Source organism: Eulemur rufifrons, chromosome 14 (genome assembly GCF_041146395.1).
Source record: "Eulemur rufifrons isolate Redbay chromosome 14, OSU_ERuf_1, whole genome shotgun sequence".
Lineage (NCBI taxonomy): Eukaryota > Metazoa > Chordata > Mammalia > Primates > Lemuridae > Eulemur > Eulemur rufifrons.
This window is the reverse complement of record NC_090996.1, coordinates 29554296-29574939: the sequence shown is the minus strand read 5'-3', so window position 1 is coordinate 29574939 and position 20644 is coordinate 29554296. Positions and strand designations below refer to the sequence as shown.

Below are 20644 nucleotides of genomic sequence, written 5' to 3'. Positions count from 1 at the left end.
AGGGTCATGGAAAATGAACACTGGCATCACAGCACTTTTTTCCCTCACTGTATCCTTGCAAGAGCTGTAGGTCCCTTTTAAGATTCTTAAATGTTCCTCGCAACAGACTTAACTAAAAAGGCAGAACAATATGCCAAAATTTATTGGGATGGGGAATACGTAGGCTATAAAACACAAATGTTAGGGTTTTCAAGTCTTTGTTTCGCACAGGGAAAAAAAAAGAATCAATTTATGCCCTTATTTCATGGAGAAAAAAGGTCTTCGTTTAACAGAAGGTTAATTTTTATGTCATTTAAGTAAATGAAGATATGAAAAAATGATCCACTTAGACCTCAGTTGGCAATGGAAGCAGAATGGGCAATAAATAAAATGGAGAAATGAATTCAGATTGATGGAAGTTATGAGGTTCTGGGCAGGAAGCCTAGGAAAGCAAGCTTTCTGCATATCAGAGGCCAGACACAGGCTACAGCAATACTTATAACATCCATAACACAACACATTGAAGAGAAGGCAATTAATCCTATTATTCTCAATCTCTTGTTTTCTCTTTGCTTAGTTTTATGATCTTCTGGGCTTATTTCCATGAGGCTAGGAACTCTGAAGGAAAAAAATAATTAGAGTCAATCTAGTTAACTTTATGAACTACTTAATTTTTTATTAGGGAGGCATATTGATCGGAAGTGACAGCTACTTTGGAATCATAAATAGACAGTTGCAAAGGATCTATCTAAGACTTTCAGGAATTCCGGATTCATGAATACTATTACTGGGCCATACAACTTTCCCCATAAAGTGCAGTGAAACATAACAAAAAAGCCATTTTGCACAAAGAAACAAGTCGCTGTCATTTTCCTGAGAGTTGCCACACGCAGATACGCAGGAAACAGATGAGTACGTTGGAACGTCCACGGAGTCAGCACGCCAGGTTCTTTGCTTTACAATAGCCTTATCATGCGTGCTTCAGTCAGGGGGGAAATTATGCACGGGATGGCCTTGGGACCATTTTTAACCTTCCAAGGTATGTCTCACATTTATCCGCTTATCTCCATCCTCACTGCTCTCGACCAAGACCAAGCCACTGTAATCCTTTCTCTTGGAAAACTGACACTTTCTTAACTGGCCTTCCTGCTTCCACTGTTGCCATCCCCTCCCACTATGTTGACAGAGTAATCCCCAGCGACCTTTTCGCATTGTACCTGTGCTCCCTCCCATGGAGGCTGGAAGAAAATCCGAAATCCTGCGGTAGTCAACTGCCTATCCCTCTGACTTCATCTTATGCTATTGCCCGCCTCACTCGCTCACATCTCTTCTATTTCCTGAACACACCAAGATTGACTTCCCCCTCGAGGCTTTTGTGTTCGCTGTTCCTCTGGCATGGAATGATTTTGTCTATTTTACACATGACTGACTCTCTCTCATCCTTCAGGTGTCAGCTCTACGATCATCCTTTCCCGGGTGACCGTCCTATCTGACGCAGTGTCCCACACCATCATCATCACACCACTCTTTTCTTCTTTTTCTTGGTATTTATTACAATCTGTGATTATTAAATATATGTGTTTACATGTTATCTCCACAATTAAACCCTAAGCTCCTGAGAATCAAGGAGTCTCTCTCTGGGATTTACCAATACAGTACTTAGCACATAATACCCACTTGACAAATATTTATTGAATAAATGTGTAAATCACAACACCACAAACTTGGATTAGGCAAATGTAAAGATCTGCTCTAGCACAGTGTGATCACTTAGAGAAATTGTCTCAGACTGCACCCTGTTGGAAAGTTCCTTAATGCTATGCTGTGATGTCAGTGTTCACTTTCCATTACCCTTTTAGTGAAGGCTTGCAATGTCCCACTAAGCACACGATGATCATGTATGGCATTTTTACTGTTTGGTGGATTGGAGATGGTTTAGGTAGTAGTCATCACGCTTCAGTGGTTAAGAATATTTCAATAAAACTAAGTTCCTTACGAGATTCCCAGGACCTGCTGTTTCTAATACTGGAACTTCCAAGTAGAAAGGAGATGTATCAAATGAAGGTGTCCTGTTTTTCAGAGCATTTGAGACTTTAAGATATCCTATCCTCCACCATAACAAGTCATTTTCTGGGCAAGAGATTTGGTCATGGCACCTCTCTGATAACATCCACTTAGAAGGTGTTGTGCATTGGGGGAAACCGACTCAAAATGCTGTAATGTGTTTATGTATATGACATGAACCCTGGCTACAGTGGGAGTCTTTTAATGATTTATAGGCACTGAATGCCTCTCAATTCAATTTTATATCTACTAATTGCCTTTTTATCAAACATGATGCACTGAGGTCAGGCACTATCAAGAGGAACATGTAACTCTTTGGGGAAAGATGCCATTTGTAGTTATATTTATTGCTCACCTGATGCAAATTGATTCAGTAGTTTGAAGAATGTTCTTAAACTAGCTTCTCTAAAGCCATTTTCTCTGCATAGACTGAAGTTGAGGCTCACTATAATTTTAGCATTTCTTTTGACACACATTTTAAAAATTAATTGCCAAAGGAATCCTTCTTCAAATCTGCTTTCTTAACAAATTGAATATCAGTGGTTTTTAGCTAATAACTCTTGACTTCACATTATAACAAGATTAAAATGTTTTATTTTGTTTTATCCTTCTTTCAGTTGAAGTGAATAAATCATACTTGTCTGGCATAAGTAATATCAACGACACGATAGCATTCGTAGGATGGCATACCAAGGCAATATCGGTTGATGTGTTCTAAAATGGAAATCTTCACTGAAGGTAAATGAAATAGCATCAGCATTGAAATCGTGCTCAAGAAAGCTTCCTTACCTTTCCCTTTGGCTAAATTTCTGTTGTACCCAACAGGACTGAAGTATTCGAAGACAAAAACAGCTATGGCAGAAACAATGAGCAGCATCACGAACATCATCACCCAGACAGAGGCGCTGAAGGGCTCTGCAAATAAACAGACCAGAGGGATGGAAACGCCGTCCGTTAGCTCTTCCTCACCCTGCACAGGAAGCCCAGACATCCATTTGCAGGATCACCAAAAGATTTTCTTTAACACGAATCCGATCATTCAAAAGAAGCTGGTCGTTTTTTATTCATACATTTAAACCATTCTTTATTCTACAGAATAGGTGAGGTATTCTACAAGACTGCATGTAATACGATAAAAATAGAGAAGAGCATATGACATTTTACAAATTAGGCCAAGGATAGTAACAACAAAAAAAGAACAGTAAGACCAAAAAAGAAAGTTACAAGGCAGAAAAACAGGCCACAGGGTCCTATAAATTACAGAACCATCAGGGGGCCAAAGCTAGGGAGAAGCAAGACTAGACCTAAACAGCCATAAGGCTCCTGCAGACTGGTATGTTTTTATTTTTATTTTTACATACTGGAGGGATGATATGCAGGGAACCCCAAAAGCAAAGGGAGAATTATAACCTATTAGGAAAGGATTATAAAATCATTGGGTTAGTATGAATATTGGAAAGTCATAATGTGCCACCACTGCTACCACACTCTGCATTTCACCTTCCGCATCAAATCGATAAGATTGCTACAGTTTTATTCATCTTTTTGATGTTGGTAACAGGCTAAATTGCAATCGAAAGTCTATTAAGGATGTTATATTCAATAAAAAACCATCCCTTAAAGAGTAGAGGTCATGAAGGAGTAGATGGATAGATGGTTATTTTCCCAAAAGGTAGGTTTCATCAGTTCATTTGCATGTGACTTAGGAAGTAGGTGGATGTCCCAGAAGGGGAGGCCAAGTCACAAGCTTCTAAACCTTAGAACACTCTAGAAAGGTAAGAGATACTATGTAAAATAAATTAACATTTCTATTCAACTCGATTGAGGATATGAAAATTAGCTGATTGAAGCCATTTTATCCATTTATGATATAGATGTGCTAGAAAATCAACAGGTACTAACATTTTAAAAATGAGTACTTCTCCACCAGAATATATCATTGCGAAGAAACTGCCCACGGACACCAATGAACTTAAAATTCTTTTTTAAGTTCCACAAGCAAACATTTTTCAAAGGTAAAATAAGTCCAATAATGCCTCTTGAACAATAAACATTTTACTATTTTTAAATTGTTTTTCTAATGGAGCTACTAGTAATAATGAAGTATGATGCTAATAACAGGCCACCTTCTTGTTAGAGCCTGTTACTATCTAACATACATTCCAATTTAATGAGCTTATTGTGTAAAAAGGAACTAATATGCCTGAACTTTAACTCTACTGTTTTAATTTAAAAGCTGCAAGGAATGCTTTGCAATGTATTTTGATAGTGCAGATACCTTAAAAAGCAACAGGTAACAACATAACTTACTTGACCTAAATAACATACGTTGAACTCCAAGAAATCAATGAGATAACACTGAAATTTATTTTAGTTAAATTTATCTTGAGTAGTAAATGTCCCTGAAATCACAGCAATTTAGTAATTAGGTGTGTCCAAAAGAGAAGATAAATAAACAAATGATTAATATTCAAGAATAGAGATAAAGTAATTCTCCAAGTTGGGTACACTGATGGCATGGGGTGTTTTACCAGAGGAGGGTCATTGCAATAGGTAAATGAGCACACACATGTAAGGCATTTTTCAGTGTGGCTCACACACTTATACACACAATATATTAAATGGAATAGCTTTTTTTTTTTGTGCAAGGCTACATGCTTTATTTGTACCCTCCTACAGGAATCCTACAAGGAGGTTCTATTTTTATCCTCATTTCTTTTTTTTTTTTTTTTTTTTTTGCAAGTTAAAAGCAATAGTTTCATATTTTTTTCCCCACCACCCCTTTCCCGAGTCAGCACCTTCAAGTGTTACCACTCCCCAAACGGTGCGCAATGCACTCATTGTGTAGGCATATCCCCATCCCCTCCCCCACCCCCCACCTCAGTCTGATGTCCAATTGGTGTCGTTGGAATAGCTTTTTGATTCCGTCATTAAAGCCAGAAGTGATGGAGACCGTATGCTGTCCATGGTGCTGAAAAGGTGCCCTGGTGTCCTGGTGCCCTTTTTTAAAAAGCACTTTTTAATCTGATCACTTCCATTTTTCTGCATGCTGTGATAACATTATTTAAAAATTAGAGGAAGTCCTTACTGAATTCCTCTATTCACATGTCAACACCTGTGAGCCTGCAGTGGACTTCATTTGGCAGGTGCATGCTAGTCACTAACACACTGGTCAGAAATTAGGCAGCCGTTGATCAAGCAACTGATCCCAGATGTTTTCTCACTTGGAAGTGACCATAAATGTCCCTTAACTTGTGAGCATGACACAGAGATAAAAAAGATTCTGCTGCAGTGTTCTGGATTTAGGAAATGAAGTACCTATGAGTGCCCCCAAAGGCTTGTTATTCTCAGACACCACACACACACACACACACACACACACACACACAAACCACTTTTGTGATGAAGAAAAACATTAGGACACTGTAGAAGCACTGTATTGACAGTGTCTGAGGAGTGACCCAGAGATATGTTAAATAGCTCTGGATTACCTCCTCTAATAGCTTAAAACATTCAATATTTGTCCACGAAGGAACTTCAATCTAGGAGGCAGCAGGTCAGGATTTCTTTGGATCAAAGAATCCAACTCGCTTGAAAAGTCTTTAGAATTAACTAGATGGAAATATTGCAAGAGACGTCATCTCTGTCCTTGAAGAGCCACTGGTTACATTTTCGCACAAAAGCTCAGAGGCATTACCTGTGAGTGTTTCCGATGTGAGTTAATGGACTTTGCGGAGGAGAGAGAATAAGAAATAATGAAGAGCAATGCAATCAGATTTTGAATGTTTTGGCTCTTCCAGATGACTGAGCCAGTGAATGGAAAAATGTAGCTTAGCGTGGTTCATTATGACTTTCCAAACCTGCAGATAATGACCGTAAATAAGAGGGTGCACAGTCAATCGAACAGGGATGTAATTTAGTGACTAGGAAAAATATTAAGCCTACTGTGTAAAAACAGCTCTGAAAATAGTTTCCTCTGGCTACAATTTATTTTATTTCATTTTTAAAGATACAGCAGGAAAAGTATGGGACAAAGGATGATTTGCTAAATTTAGCAAAATACTTGACTTTTTATGGAAATGTTCTACAGATGCAGGTAAGACAAAAATCTAGGGAAACTGGGCTGAGGCCAGATTAAATATCAGTGACCCATTTTTATGAAACACACCAATCGATTTTTTTCCTCTCTGATTGAACTGGAAAACAGTTCTCTCAAACTCACTAAGGCGATACAGGAACAATTCGTGAAAAGAAACTAATTTCTTTCTATTTTGTTCTATGAACCTCACTTCCTCCAACCCTTTCTTAACAGCCAGGGCAAAGGATCCTTGTCAGAGAGACTAATAGGGAATGAGAAAAAATGACTAGGAGAGACTAAAGAATGGATGGCCATCCAATAATTAATGAGAGTCTTCATGTGTTGTCAATATCAGTTGGCTGCATTTTTTTTTTATATAGTGATGCTCCCTTATTGAGTAGTAAATGTCCCTGAAATCACAGCAATTCAGTAATGAGGTGTATCCAAAAAGGAAGATAAATAAATAAATGATTAAGAGATTAAAAACTACTTAATACTTAAGAATAGAGGTTAAATAATTCTCCAAGCTGGGTATACTGATGGCGTGGGATGTTTGAGTATCTGAATCTATGTCAAATGAAGAAACAAAAGGAACATAATGAGGTATGTATTTGTCAAGGTCTACATTACTCCAACAAAGGTTATAAAATTTGAAGCAATGAGCGCAAAATCAAATCCAGTGAATGGCAAGGATTTCAGCAGCTTAAATGGATTATCAAAAATTGAAAAATAGTAAATCCATATGCCTCTGTAAGTTAGGCAGTATCCAAAATCCTGTTAGTCAACATTTCACTCAAGAGAATAAAGCATAAAAGTGTCACTGGATGCTAACATTACATATAAATGAAGACTGTGGAGGAATAAGGCAATGAGCTTGGAGATGGTGTCCACAAATCAGTTCTAGTTGGTAATTTTCTTTAATAGATAAAGTTTTTGCCTCTGAGAAAATGTAAGAAATTTAGTTGATCTTAATATAACTATTTTCCCTCTCTCATGCAGTTTTCCTCTAGAGATTAAAGCTTGTCATATGCTTCCCAAATTTGAGACAAACCCACTTTTATGAGAGTGCCAAGGGGGAATTAATCATCTGAATTTCATGATCTTCAACAAGACAGCCACTATCAAAGATCATTTATGATAACCAGTTAACATAACATTTTCCTTTAGATAAAAAAAATTTTAATAGTGCTTGACTATGGTCTGTGAAGTTTCAACAGTCCAGCCAAGCTATCTAATGTACATACAGTTACAGTGCTAAAGAAAACCAGATGATAGAAAATATAGCTCTTCCTAGATTTAAAAAAATGCCTTTTATGTAAAAACATAAATTTATGAAATGGTTCAAAGGAGAGTCAAAAAATCTCCTGCTTTACAAACCATTTGGCTTAATGGATGGCCACATTTAAAATCTGATTTCATTAATTTTAAATCAGAGGATACTATTCAGACTACTTCTACTTCATTTATCCAAATACTGCCATAAATCATTGTGCAGTCATCATTATTTTCATTCTTACATCTAGTAAATAAATGACTGTCATTCTGTGTGGGATGGAGGATGGGTATGTGGATGCTGAATAAGGGTTGATGGGATGATTTAAATTAACTGTGGACAGACAGGTTTATTTTTAAAATGTTTTCAAGGCAGCTCTAAGCAATATATCTATTAAATTACATTCTATACAGTCAAGACCATTATCTGAATATGTGATAGTATTCTTTTTTTCAGCAGGTATTTCCAAACTAAAGATGTGAACTGGGGGAAAAAGTGAATTGGCATCATTCAAATGCAACATGCTCTGGAATATGCTGATGTGATCAAGCGAACAAGGCGATAGCAAACAAGCCAGAATATGTATAATTCCTTGTGGGAAAGCAATAGTTGCTATCAGGTTCACACACCTAGAAAAGCAGAAGGTGAGACAGTGCCATTGCTTCTCGAAACCATGACGCTGATCCCCGTCTCCACGAAGGGCACGGAGAAGTCCACCACTTCAGAACGTTCCTCGTTGATGGTGAGCGAGCCCACGGCCATTACTGCCCGTTGATAGACCACCTGGATGCAAGGCAAAAAAAACCACACAACAATACTTTCACTTTTCCTCTCTACATCCCTAAGGTTCTGGCGGGGGGTGGGGGTGGGGGGGGATGAAAAGGTAACTTACTTCTCCAATCATTCCATTCCACACATTGTTAACTTTTTTGCCGTGCTTCCCGTTAGTCACCAAGTACAGATCATAAGTAAACTTCACAGTCCTGGAGAGCTTCTTTAGAATATCAATGCAGAACCCTTTGCAGCATTTTTTAACATTCATCCCCTCGTTGGTTGAATTGCTGTAAGGAAAATCCCAAGACCACAGAATGTTAGTACTGGAAGGTTTACTCACAATCGTTAGCTACACCCTTCTCGTGTTTTCCACATGGGAAATTGAAGCTCCGCAAGGGGAAGTGGCTTTTCCAAAGACATGCAGTGAGTGCATGACAGCGAGAGTAGAAAGTGTTCTTAATCACAGCAGTTATCATGACAACAGGTAACATCTATTGAGTAATTACTATTTGCAAGGCATTATCTTAAGAGCTTTATATTAATTTTTGAATTAATCTCCCTGACATTTCTCTAAATTAGGTGGTATTTTTACTCCCACTAAACAGGTAAGAGTTACCAACTCTTTTTTTGTGAGTTTATAGCACATACAACTTCTTTAGACCAGAGTTTAGTCATCTGATCTAAAGCGAATCATAAAAAGGTATTGGAATATGGAGGAGAGAAGGATGTGGAATTCCCAGGTGAAGTGGGGTTTTACTTCATCCTGTCATTACAGAGGCTTGAAACCAAAGGGAAGAAGTTAGGGTACCTAGAAAATTCCTCAGCTAACAGTCAGGAGACCTGAGTCATACCTCATGCCTGAGTTCATGGACTTAACTTCTCTTGATAGGGCTGAATGTTACATGAGGGCTCATTCATAACATTTGCACTACCTGCCTACATGGGCTGAAGTATAAAAGGTGACACTTCTTAAAAATCAATGTTCCTGATGAGCAAAAAGCCCTACTAGCATATAGAGAGCATTGCCATTTTAAAGGCTATCGTAGAATCCACCAAGGTTATGTTCATTGCTTTGTATGAGCCACTCTGCTTTCTTCACCTGAAATCATACTCAAAGGACACCCACACAAACCATAAACACCTTTCAAAAGTTAGGAAACACTGGTCTACCTAGTTGATAGCAAAAAGTACTTAGACAACTCATGTAGGAAGACCAAGGCCTCTTTGGGCAGTATACTTGATTCCATTCCTCCTTGCACTGGGACATCTGTTAGCTCAACTCTATCTTTGAGTCATGCCTGTCATGAAACATGTGCTCTGTTTGCATATTCCATTTTTGGCCACATCTACACATTAGAGTGTTACCTAAGCACTGAAATGATGTTTACGGAAACCCAACATCATAATAAGAAAATACTTATGTTTCCACATCATATGAAAAAAGTAGGTTACATGGTGGTACAAACAGAATAATCACAGCTACGTGAAAACAGATGAGCTATGGAGAAACAATGAAATGTGAAGCATAGCTGTTTTGCATGGTGGAAAACAGTTTTTTCCTCTTTTTCATATTTTTAGGGTTTTTTACCCCAAATTATCTAGTGAGTATGTACTACCCATGTAATTGGAGATACACACACATCAAGCACCATTGATGTATACCAATATGTATATCTATGAATGTGGACAGACCTGACCATATAATTTTGAGTGATGGAAGCGGGTTGCAAATGACACCTTTTTTCCAATGCATCCCTTTATTCAGGATGACAGATCACCTCTCCTGAATTGCTGTCTTCACCATTACACCCCTCCCATCCTGCCCCAGCTTCTGCTCAACCATCCTGCTTCTGTCAGCCCAGACCACCGTGGGGACTTTGCTCTCTTGCCCAGAGGCTGAATGACCAGCCTGGGTAGGGGACGGCCACATCCGCATATATTCACGTGATGACTGTTGACCTCAATGCTGTGGCGTCATAGGAGGCAGGTGCCTGCCCCACCCCCACCAATTACCCAGAGCAGAGGGGGTCATGCTGGAGTTAAAATTGCCATAAATGTGATAGAAATGTGTCCTAAGTATATTAAATTAATGAGATGTCCAGAAACCATTTCCTACTTGCTATATGTGGCTCTGAAAAATGTATCAAAATCGAAATTTCTCTTTTTCTTCCCAGCCACTGTAGGCCATGGACGCCTCCTCCCTACCTCTGCTCATTTGTGTCTCCTTCATTCTCTGCTCCTTCCCTGCTCTTCCTATCACAGCCTCTTCCTCCACCTGGTCAAGATTCCTGAGTTTAGGCGGAAGTTATGAATGTCCCAAGTTTAAGATTTGGGGCCACAGGCATAGAGTGGCTTTCTTTGGTCTCACTGGAAACCTCAGCCAGTTTATGAGATAAGTGTCCCCCCACATCCCTGAATACGAGGTGTATTTCTACATACAGATGGTCACTGATGCATTTTCACCCAACAGGCACCCACTGAGTACCTACTGTGTGCAAGACAAGAAACTGGGTCCCTGGGGACACAGGATGAAAAAGACAGGCAGCAACTGCAATAGTTGAATTTCTCATGGTGATTATGGAATCACAGACCAGCCTGTCATTGGAAACTTCTGCTGGTTCCTATCACAGCCCTTGTGTGGGTGTGGAGGGGGTGTGACTTAACTGCACAGACATCTGAGAAACGGTCCCCGTGCCATCTCCCTCAGCACTCTACCACCACCCAAAAGAAAAAACATGACTCATAAAAATAAATATGGGGAAAGGGATCCAACAAATGGTCCAGTTTGCTGGCTCTCTGATTCCCCAGTGTGGCCAGTGGGTAAGAGCAGAGTCACACAATTCTGACGGAGCTGCGTTCAGGGCCTGGGTTGGCTCCTCTCAACCCTGGAAACTCAGGCAAGTCTCGTCCCACGCAAAGCCTCAGTCTGCTCATTTGTAAATTGAGAAATCAGATACTTATTTTGCAAGAGAGTGGGGAAGATTAAATAAAGTATCTAAAGCTCTTCTCTCGTAAGCACTTAAAAATAAATGTCCTCTCTTCCTGCCACTGATTTGATAGTTGGGGGGTTTGATTGACAGTATGACCATTTCTTCCTACGTATCAGGCCAAATAATTTTTCCAATGTTTTCTCCACATCTTTACCACCCAACTAACAGACTAGAAGGAAAGTCTGATTTCTCAGCTCATTTCTTTTTACCTGGGTTTTTAGAAGATTGATGTGTGCCTTCGAGGCCCCACCATTTACTAGAGGTGAGAAACAAAGAGTTTTCCCTGGAAGACTATTACCGAGAAAACAAATACAATCATGTTGTCTAACAGGAATACTTTTTGCCTGCCTCAAAAATGTTACCTTTAAGAAACACAATTGATCTAATCTGGGTTAACGCTGGGATTCGTGGATCCTGGTAATTTTCTACTGCTGTCAGGTAAGTCAAAGACTTTAATAATATTATCTAGAAACACAGTAAACTTCTCATTTCCCCAAGTGGAAAAAGGAAAGCTTCAAGCCGCTACCTCCCCATAGAAACCAAGAACGTGCATTTGAACCTGGTAAGCTGTTTATAGTCTTCCGGTGGAAAAGTCAATTCTTTTAAAGAAAGTGATTTATTCTGGTTCCTTTCCTTCATACAAATGTGACTCAGGACTTGGGGATCTACTTGTTTCCAGCTCCAGGGCTTTTGATTTTAAAGATTCTAAACTCCTATTATTGATTGTGAAGCACAGGAGGCCCCCCGTGATCGGCGCTGTTGAAACACAGAGGGCTTCGTTGCCGTGAAGGAGGCTGCATGCTTGGCTTTCTGCCAGCCACTCTGCTTTCTTCATCTGCCCAAGCTCTGCTCAAAGAACATCCACCCAAGTCAGATCCTCGTGTGACAACTTCCCGGCTTTATCCTCTCTCCATCCTTCTTGCAGCTCATCACTCTCCAGCACTGCCCTGGGTTTCCTTCTGCTTCCCAAACTTCCAAGCTCCTTCCCTCCTCTGGGCCTCTACACCTGCTGTCCTCTCTACCTGGAAGGCTCTTTCCCCACATCTTCACATGTCTGGCCTCTTCTCACCCTTTCTATATCACCTGAAACCTTTCCTGTATGAGCTAAAGTGCCCCACATACCCCAATTTACTCTCATCTCACACCGCCTTCTTTATAACCTCCACAGGGCTGATCAAAGCATGGAGTTGCCCTGTTCCCCCACTGGTCTAGCTGTTTTCTAACAGTGTGTGATCCATGGCTGCAAGGTCCTTGTCTTTTGTCTTCTCTGTTCATCGATGTATCTATCCCCTGTGCTCGGAACTGTGCCTAACACATAAACTGTGCTTAATGCATACTTATTTATTCTTCTTTTATAACTTTGTTTATAACAATATCTGTTTTATTTAGTTATAAAGGAATCCAAATAGGGCTACCTCCTTGCCTTCCCTGAGTGTGCCTCACCTCCTCCTGGACCTCGAGGCAGGGGGACTGTTTACCAAAGGAAAAGTCCAGCCCTGAGAGCAAAGTGGGGGCACTGGAGAGGGGAAGGCCTATGTAGGAGGGACATATTTATTTATCGCAGGATCTATTCCAAATTTCAACTCCAAAGAGGCTAACTTTAATGACCTCATTGATAAAATGTTCTCCAAACCAAAATAGTAATCTTCACAATACAATTATTAATTATATATATATATTTAAAAGTAAACCCTGATCCCAAGCAGTGAGATCTGGGTACTTGCATCTTGTTTAATAATGACTGAGGTTCGAGTTTGGAACGTGGGAGTAAAAGTACCTGTTCGTCATCTACTCATGGAACAAACATCGGTGTATCGTGCTCTGTCCTTGTAACTGAGCGTACAAAGATTAATAAGACAACATTCCTTATATGTAGGCAGCTCATGAGCCAGGGAAAGAGACAGACGAACTAGAAACTATAAAAACAGGTGATAAGGGTAGGGATGGGGATATGTCCAGGGTACTGTGGAGGTAGCTAATCATCTTGGGGAGGCGGTGGCCAAACTTAAGGGACACGTAAGAATTGTCCAGGTGAAAGGAGATGATGAGAAAATACTCAGAAAAAAAGATTTACATCGAATAGTGGGCCTTTTCCTTTGGTGAGTCCTCCACAATGGCAGCTCATGTTTACATCAGGAAAGACCAGGATCAGGGCCTTGGGCTTGGCTGTGGAGCTTTCTGTGTCCTTTTTCAGTCGTAACAAAAGGGGAAGCGACACAGATGCAATGCTTGCTTGCTGCTGGTGAGCTGGGAAACTGCTAGAAGCTCAGTTTCCACCTGAATCTCATCAGAAGGTCCCATGCAAAGTGTGTGTTTAACCCCAAGTGGAGAGAAGTTCTTAAAATTTTTGAAAAGTGTGGATTTGGGAAATAGAAAAGAGATGGAAGGAAGAGGAATGTGCTGGAAAGGGAGTGGTGGGAGGGGCAGCCAGAAAAGTACAAAAGAAATAATTATTTTTAAAAAGACTGAAAGGGAGGGTTGCTTCAACACAAGGGTTAAAAATACAACTGTAGCATCTGCCGGACCAGTGTTTGTGGCCTATCTCTTCCATTTCCTAGCTGGGTGGCTTTGAACATATTTCTTAATCTCCCTATAAGTCAGTTTTATCACGTTATTTACAAAAGGCAAAACTACCCACCTCATATTGCTGTTGGAATTAAATGAATGCAAGCTTGGTGCATCTCCAGCCATTTACTTAAGTCTTCTTTAAATCAATTATTATGTTATAGCTATTATAGTAGAGTATATTTTATATTACATGTTATTAAATTATGGGCCTTGTTATTATCAATGATACATGCTATTTTAAAGGACTGGGCACATTCAGCCTGCAGCATCCCCGGCACTCACTTGATTTTGACGAACTTCCGACACGGCACTGTGTTCCGCACACACGTCTCGGTCAGCGGGTCTATGTCTTCCACGATGACAAACGGGGCCTCCTCCAGCGTGACGATGCTCAGATGGTTGTCGTCCGGCTCACAGTCTGAGAAGGACTTGTACCTGGGCCACACGGCGTGCCGCAGGCTAAGGGTCTGGTTCTCCCACTTGCCCACCTGCATCACAAGCACAAAAACACATCTGTGCTTCCTGGCACCACGGACTTCTCCAAAGGCAGGTCCCTCCCCACAGCAGGTGCAGGAGAAGGAATCTTTCAGTCTTAAGGGCCTTTCTGTTGTACACCTGAACATATGCATCTGCTTGTGGGCTGAGACAAATGGGCATAAAGAAAAAACAGGATATTGGGGGGCAGCTCCCCATCCCAGCCTCCCTCCACACAGAGGAACTAAATGTGCATGTCTGGGAGTGATGCCCAAGCTCTGACACTTTTAGAGCTCCCTAGGTAGGGCTAATGTTCTTCCAGAGTTCAGGACCACTGATGTCATGGAAAGAGCACGGACTTTTAGAATCAGAGAGGTCTGAGTCTGATTCCCCAACTCTGCCACCTGCTAGCTGTACAATTCTAGGCAAGCTCTAAAGCACTAAGAGCTTCTGTTTTCTCATCTGTAAAACAGGCACCATTTCCTCCCACTTCATAAGGATGTCCTGGAATTTAAATAAGGCAACGCATGAAAAGCAAAAGCACCGTGCCTGGCACATGGGAGGGATCCTATATATATGCATATATATATACATACACATATGTATTTTTTTTTAGTATAGAGAAGAGAAGATGAAAAGGAGAAACATCTAAAACGGTGCTAAGAATCAAAAAGAGGAAAGGGGAGAGGAAGATGAAGTTGAAGAGTAAGAAAGAGAAGAGGATTGAGGGATGAGACAGCAGCGTGGGCAGAGCAGGTGAGGACATGAGAAGCATCATTTCAACCCCAGAGATGGTTCTATTTAAGTTGCAAATTAAGGTGAACTTTTATTAATCTGGCACAGAGCGGAGACTGTGCCTGCTTAGCGCACATCAAGACCTGTCAAAACAGAATCGATCGTATTCCCTCTGAGCAGCGGTCGGCATCTGAGTGAAATCAAATTGAAGGCTGTATGTTTTGAACTTTAATTTGATTTGACAGCTTATTGGAACTATTCACATACATGCCGGGAGAAAGCTGCCCCCGCATCTCTCTCTTCTCCTTTCTCCTCCTGCTCCTACGCACGATTGCTTGACACCACGGGTCAGCTCTTTATTTGTAACGCCAACCTCAAGGAAAACACCTTGTTGGAAAAACTAAGTGCCAAGTCCAGGCTTGTCTGTGTTGACATGACCCGCTCACCTCTCTTCCTGTAATATAAGTGTCACCAGAAATGACTCTGAGGCCCTTAAATAGAATTCAGACACGCCGGACACCAGGAGAGGTGACAGGGTTAGGGGAGAGAAGAGAATTAGTGCTCTCTAAGACTACCTCATCGTTTGGGCTGGAAAGTTTTTGCTGGCTGTAGAGAAACACCTGTGTGGCTAATTCCAAAATTGTCCAGCTTCATCGATACCATCTCCTGTAAGACAGGAAGTTCAGTAGTATAATTTGGTCAAACAAACATGTTCATCTGACCCATGTTCATGGGTCAAACCCATGCTATGATGTGTCACACAGGCTGGGGAGAATGTTGAGAATGTTGAGCTCATTTAATTCTTCATTCATTCAACATAGATTTTTTGAGGACCTACTATATGCCAGCATGAGCCTGGGAAAACAATTGTGAATAAAACAGAATGCCTTCTGTCTTCTTGGAACTATCAGTCTGTTGTGGGACAAGGACAACACCAACAATCCTAAATATGCAAATACATAAAGAGATATACAAGCTTTTCCTTTTGGAACATGTTGTACCAACCCCTTTTCTTTCCATTTATCTTAGAAAACTCAAAACACAACCTTCGAAAGAGGCTGGGTAGTTCACCCAGTAAGAGAATGGCTTTTGAAGTCAAATAGAACTAAGTGTTAATCCTGGCTTCACCATTAGCTGAGTAGCCTTGGGAAAATCATTTAACCTCTTTTAGCTTCATTTTCTCCATTTGTAAATGCAGAGAGCAACAGAAGAAGTCTTTGAGGACTGTAGTGAGGTTTGAATGAGCCAAAAATGTACCTAAAACATGGTGCACAGAACCTAGCATGACATGTAATATATGTGGCAGCTGCCATTATTTTATTACTCTCGTTGCTAGCATTAAAGATGCCCTTCAGTTCATGAGTGGATAAAGAAAATGTGGTATTTATATACCATGTAGTGCTACTCAGCCAAAAAAAGGAATGAAATAATGTCACGTGCAGCAATGTGGAGGGAACTGGAGACCATTATCCTAAGTGAAGTATCTCAGTAATGGAAAACCAAACACCATATGTTCTTACTAATAAGTGGGAGTGAATAGATGGGTACACATGGCCACAAAGTGACATAAAAGACATGAGAAACTAAGGAGGGGGGAGGATGGCATCAAAACTTACCTACTGGGTACAATGAACACTATTCTGGTGATGGGCACACCAAAAGCCCTGACTTAAGCATTACACAAGACATCCATGTAATAAAAACACTTGCACCAAATTAATTAATATTTTAAAATAGAAAAAGAGGGAATTTTAAAAAATAACAAATATACTGTCAGAGAAACAGAGTAGCAGAGTTGTCAAGAGTGTGAACTCTGGAGACAGCCACGCTGGCTTAAAATCCAGCTATGCCATGTGGGTAAATTACTTCATGTGTCTCCACCATAATTTCATCATCTGAAAACTGGGATCATGATAATGGTCTAAGTCACAGGATTGCTGAGAGGATGAAAGTAGTTAATATACGTAAAAGCTACAGAGGAATGCCCAAGACTATGTGCTATGTGTTGCTATTTTGTTATCAATGGTGGGAAAAATCCTTTTTAAGGGGAGTTCATATTATCTTATGTTTTAACTTCATAAAAGTTTATCTTGATACTAGCTTTAGTCTGATTTGGACACAGGTTTTTCCACACCAGTGATTTTAGACATAAATCATGCTTTTCTCCATTTTTCCCCAAGGGTTCTATATAGCCTTTGCTATTGTAACTGTCCATTATCCATTTACCAGTGTTTTGGCTCTAGCATATTAACTTTTCCCTCGGAGAGATGTCTGCTTCCAATTTCAAGAATAGGTACACGTCCATTATTTCTCAAATCAGCATGTGTAGTCCGCCTAGTTACAGCAATTGGCTCAGGAATGTGCATGTGACCTCAGCTGAGCCAATGAGAGTTTTCCCTGGGACGTTTGCTGGGACTAGGAAGATAGGGTCATCATGAGAGAATAACCTCTCTGAGAATGAATATTGAGCTAAGAAATGGAAAGAAGAGAGAAATAAGGTGGTAATGGCATTTCTTGTGCTCTTGTAACAGAAGTTGATATCCACTGGGCACTTATTATGTATTAGGCATCATTCTGAGCACTATTTTAATTCTAATAAACTCCCTATACACAACAGAAAGCTATGGACAGACTGTTTTTTTTTTTTTATCTCTATCATGAATTTTTTTGTACTTAAAAAGAGCACCCAACTCACTCAAATAGGCTGTGTGAGAGGAGGAAAAAATCTTCACCTCCGAAAGAAACTGAATTTTAGTGATAAACCTTTGAGTGTTTTCAGCAAATATACTGAAGTTGTGAGGACAAAGAAAAATAATTGACCTCTGATGGAGAAAAGTGATTTTGCTAAAAGAAATATAAAAAGAGGAAATTAACTTTGTAATGATTTTTCCCATTCTTATTAATAAAATTTAAATATAGTGCTTTTAGGAAGCTAATTGCTCTTCTGCTCCTAGAAAGAGTTTTCTGAAAGGGCAGTGATTACTTATCAAAATGTTCAGCCAATATTTTCTCAGAGCAGAGATAATTTCCTCTCCAGAAATTGTATGTCTCAAGTTAGTATCCACCCCTCATGTCTGGATGAATTCAGAGAGATGTCACAGAGGCTGCAAAAAGCTGGAAGAAATTAGGTTAATAGATGTATGTATCTCTTCTTTCAAAGGGATATGAATGTTTGATCTTATTTGATCTATTTATGAGACGCTTACAAGAGACAATTAAGATAACCTCATAACTGGTCTCCTGGTCTCCAAAGCCAACCCCTAAAAATATATACCTAAACAACAAAATTGTAAATCTACCCCTACTCAAATCCTTCTATGACACAGGCCACCTACAGAACCAAATCTAGACTCCCCTTTACAATAAAATCCCTCTATATGATAGGGGTCCAATCAACCTCACTATTCTCTCTATTCTCTCTTTCTCTGGATTCTTCTATTTCTTTTTTTCTCTCTCATTCCATCTGACATACAGCCTATACATGGTCTCACACTAAAATACATATGTGTATGCATGCACACACAGACACATCTATACATACTCACAATTAAACATGCAAACACCTACATATATCTACAAATACCAAATACCTATGCATCTATACATAATCTTATACATAAACATACACCTATATACACGTGAACTCATACCTACTCAGACTCACATTATACACATATATCCACTCACAGCCACAGCCACCTGCACAACTACGCACACACACCCCTAACACAATATACTCACACCTCTTCACACACACCCATGCACACACAGACACACACGCTCCATACTAAGCTACAATGATGCATACACTTTTGACAAAACACACCCTGAACAACACCCACTTCCCTGCCTACATGATTTCTTCTGCCTGGAACGTTTCTCCTTAACATCTCCCTCTACTAAATATGACCCACTCTTTTCAGGCCTAGCTCAAATGTCAATTCTCCCATGGAGACTAATTCTCCATCTGGAATTCATTTTTGCATTTTCTGTGCCTCTAGAACATTCTCTTCTTTCCCCCCTCACTTATTCATTCATTCATGAAGTCAATACACATGTGTTCAGCGCTTTATGCCGTATCCGGCATTGCAGGAGGCCCTGGGGCTATAGTGGTGAACAGTCCTCATAGAAGGACTGTTCCCATCTTCAGAGTTTCTAGTCTGGTTGGAGAGAAGATGTCAAGCTTAATAGCAATAAAGTGAGATAAATAATGTGCTGAGGGAAAGCACAGGATGATATTGAAGAAGAGATCTTCCTACACTGGATGGAAATCAAAAGATGTAAGTGACTTCCAAATATGAACCAAAAGACATTCTATAAAAAAAGACATTTGCACATGAATGTTTATAGTAGCACAATTCACAAGTGCAAAGATGTGGAAACAACCCAAGTGCCCATCAATCCATGAGTGGATTAATAAAATGTGGTGTACATATACCATGGAGTACTACTCAGCCATAAAAACAACGGTGATACAGCAGCTCTTGTATTATCCTGGATGAAGCTAGAGCCCATTCTTCTAAGTGAAGTATCACAAGAATAGAAAAACAAGCACCACATGTACTCACCATCAAATTGGTACTAATTGATCAACACTTATGTGCACATATGGAAGTAACATTCATCGGGTGTCAGGCAGGTGGCGGTAGGGAGGAGGGGACGGGTATATTCACACCTAATGAGTGCAATGTGCACTGTCTGGGGGATGGACATGCTCATAGCTCTGACTTGGGCAGGACAAAGGCAATATATGTAACCTAAACATTTGTACCCTTGTAATATTCAGAAATTAAAAACAAAAAATATGAACCAGACCAGGAAAGTTGACGTGTGTCTTGTTAAGGGGTTTTACCTTTTTCCTACAAACACATGAAGTGTGTTCTTTTAATCTTCTCTAATTTGAGTGATGCTATCCCTCCCCTGATTAGAAGAAGTGTATTAGAGCACTTCTTCCCAGTGCAGTGCAGTGAAAGGCTAAAAGATACTGAAGGCAGAGTGATGGGCTGGGAGGCAGCTGTGTGCATCCGGATGACAGAGGGCCACAGTGGGAAGACTGGAGTGATCTCGTGATCTCAGAGTGTTAGGATCGATAGAACTGAGAGACCGATTGTGTGGGGTGGGGGTGAGGGCCCAGGTTACCTTGAGTTATGGTTCTGTAGAATATCCTGGCTGGCCCGTCTTCCCCAACCAGGTGACCCAGGTATCGTCTAGTGTTCACTCACAACTCAGTTTGATAAACATTTGCGGAAATGAACTCAATTCTGACTGCAGCGTATCATCAATTTTTACTTAGAATTCCAAGTTAAAAGAGGAAAGTTGCCTGTTTACTCAGCTCCTTCCTTGGAGACAAGACAACAGGAATTGCAAAATTAAAAATCAGAAAGGAAATTTATTAAAACCGACAGTGGAAGCAGAGTTCAGGCTGCCTGTGCTCCAGCTTGACCCAGCCCGGTTAGCTCATTGCGTCATTTCATAACCACGGGGAAAGCAGGCTTTAAAACAAACACTTCACCAGTGCAAACCATCGGAGAACATTTCACTCCAGATAATGAGCACTGATTTACTCCCAAGCTGGAGAAAATATGAGTAATTAACTCTTCAGGAAGATGAAGTGAAGGAGGAAAAACAAAGCAGACGGGAGGCTGATTTCTCTCCACCTGAAGGGAAGTCTTCCAAAGGACATGAGACGAATGACCATGAAGGAAATCT

At 40.3% G+C, this 20644-nt stretch overlaps 1 protein-coding gene across 2 annotated transcripts in view; it reads right to left on the bottom strand.

Moving 5' to 3' along the window:
• The window catches only part of GRIN2A (glutamate ionotropic receptor NMDA type subunit 2A), a 293498-nt gene that overhangs the window by 54312 nt on the left and 218542 nt on the right, over nucleotides 1-20644 (bottom strand). For both annotated transcript variants that reach the window (XM_069486138.1, XM_069486139.1), the window contains 4 exons: nucleotides 14009-14214; nucleotides 8287-8455; nucleotides 8024-8177; nucleotides 2833-2958 (listed from right to left, as the gene is read on the bottom strand). In XM_069486138.1, coding sequence (XP_069342239.1) covers nucleotides 2833-2958; nucleotides 8024-8177; nucleotides 8287-8455; nucleotides 14009-14214 — 655 coding nt within the window. The remainder of the gene's footprint in view (nucleotides 1-2832; nucleotides 2959-8023; nucleotides 8178-8286; nucleotides 8456-14008; nucleotides 14215-20644) is intronic.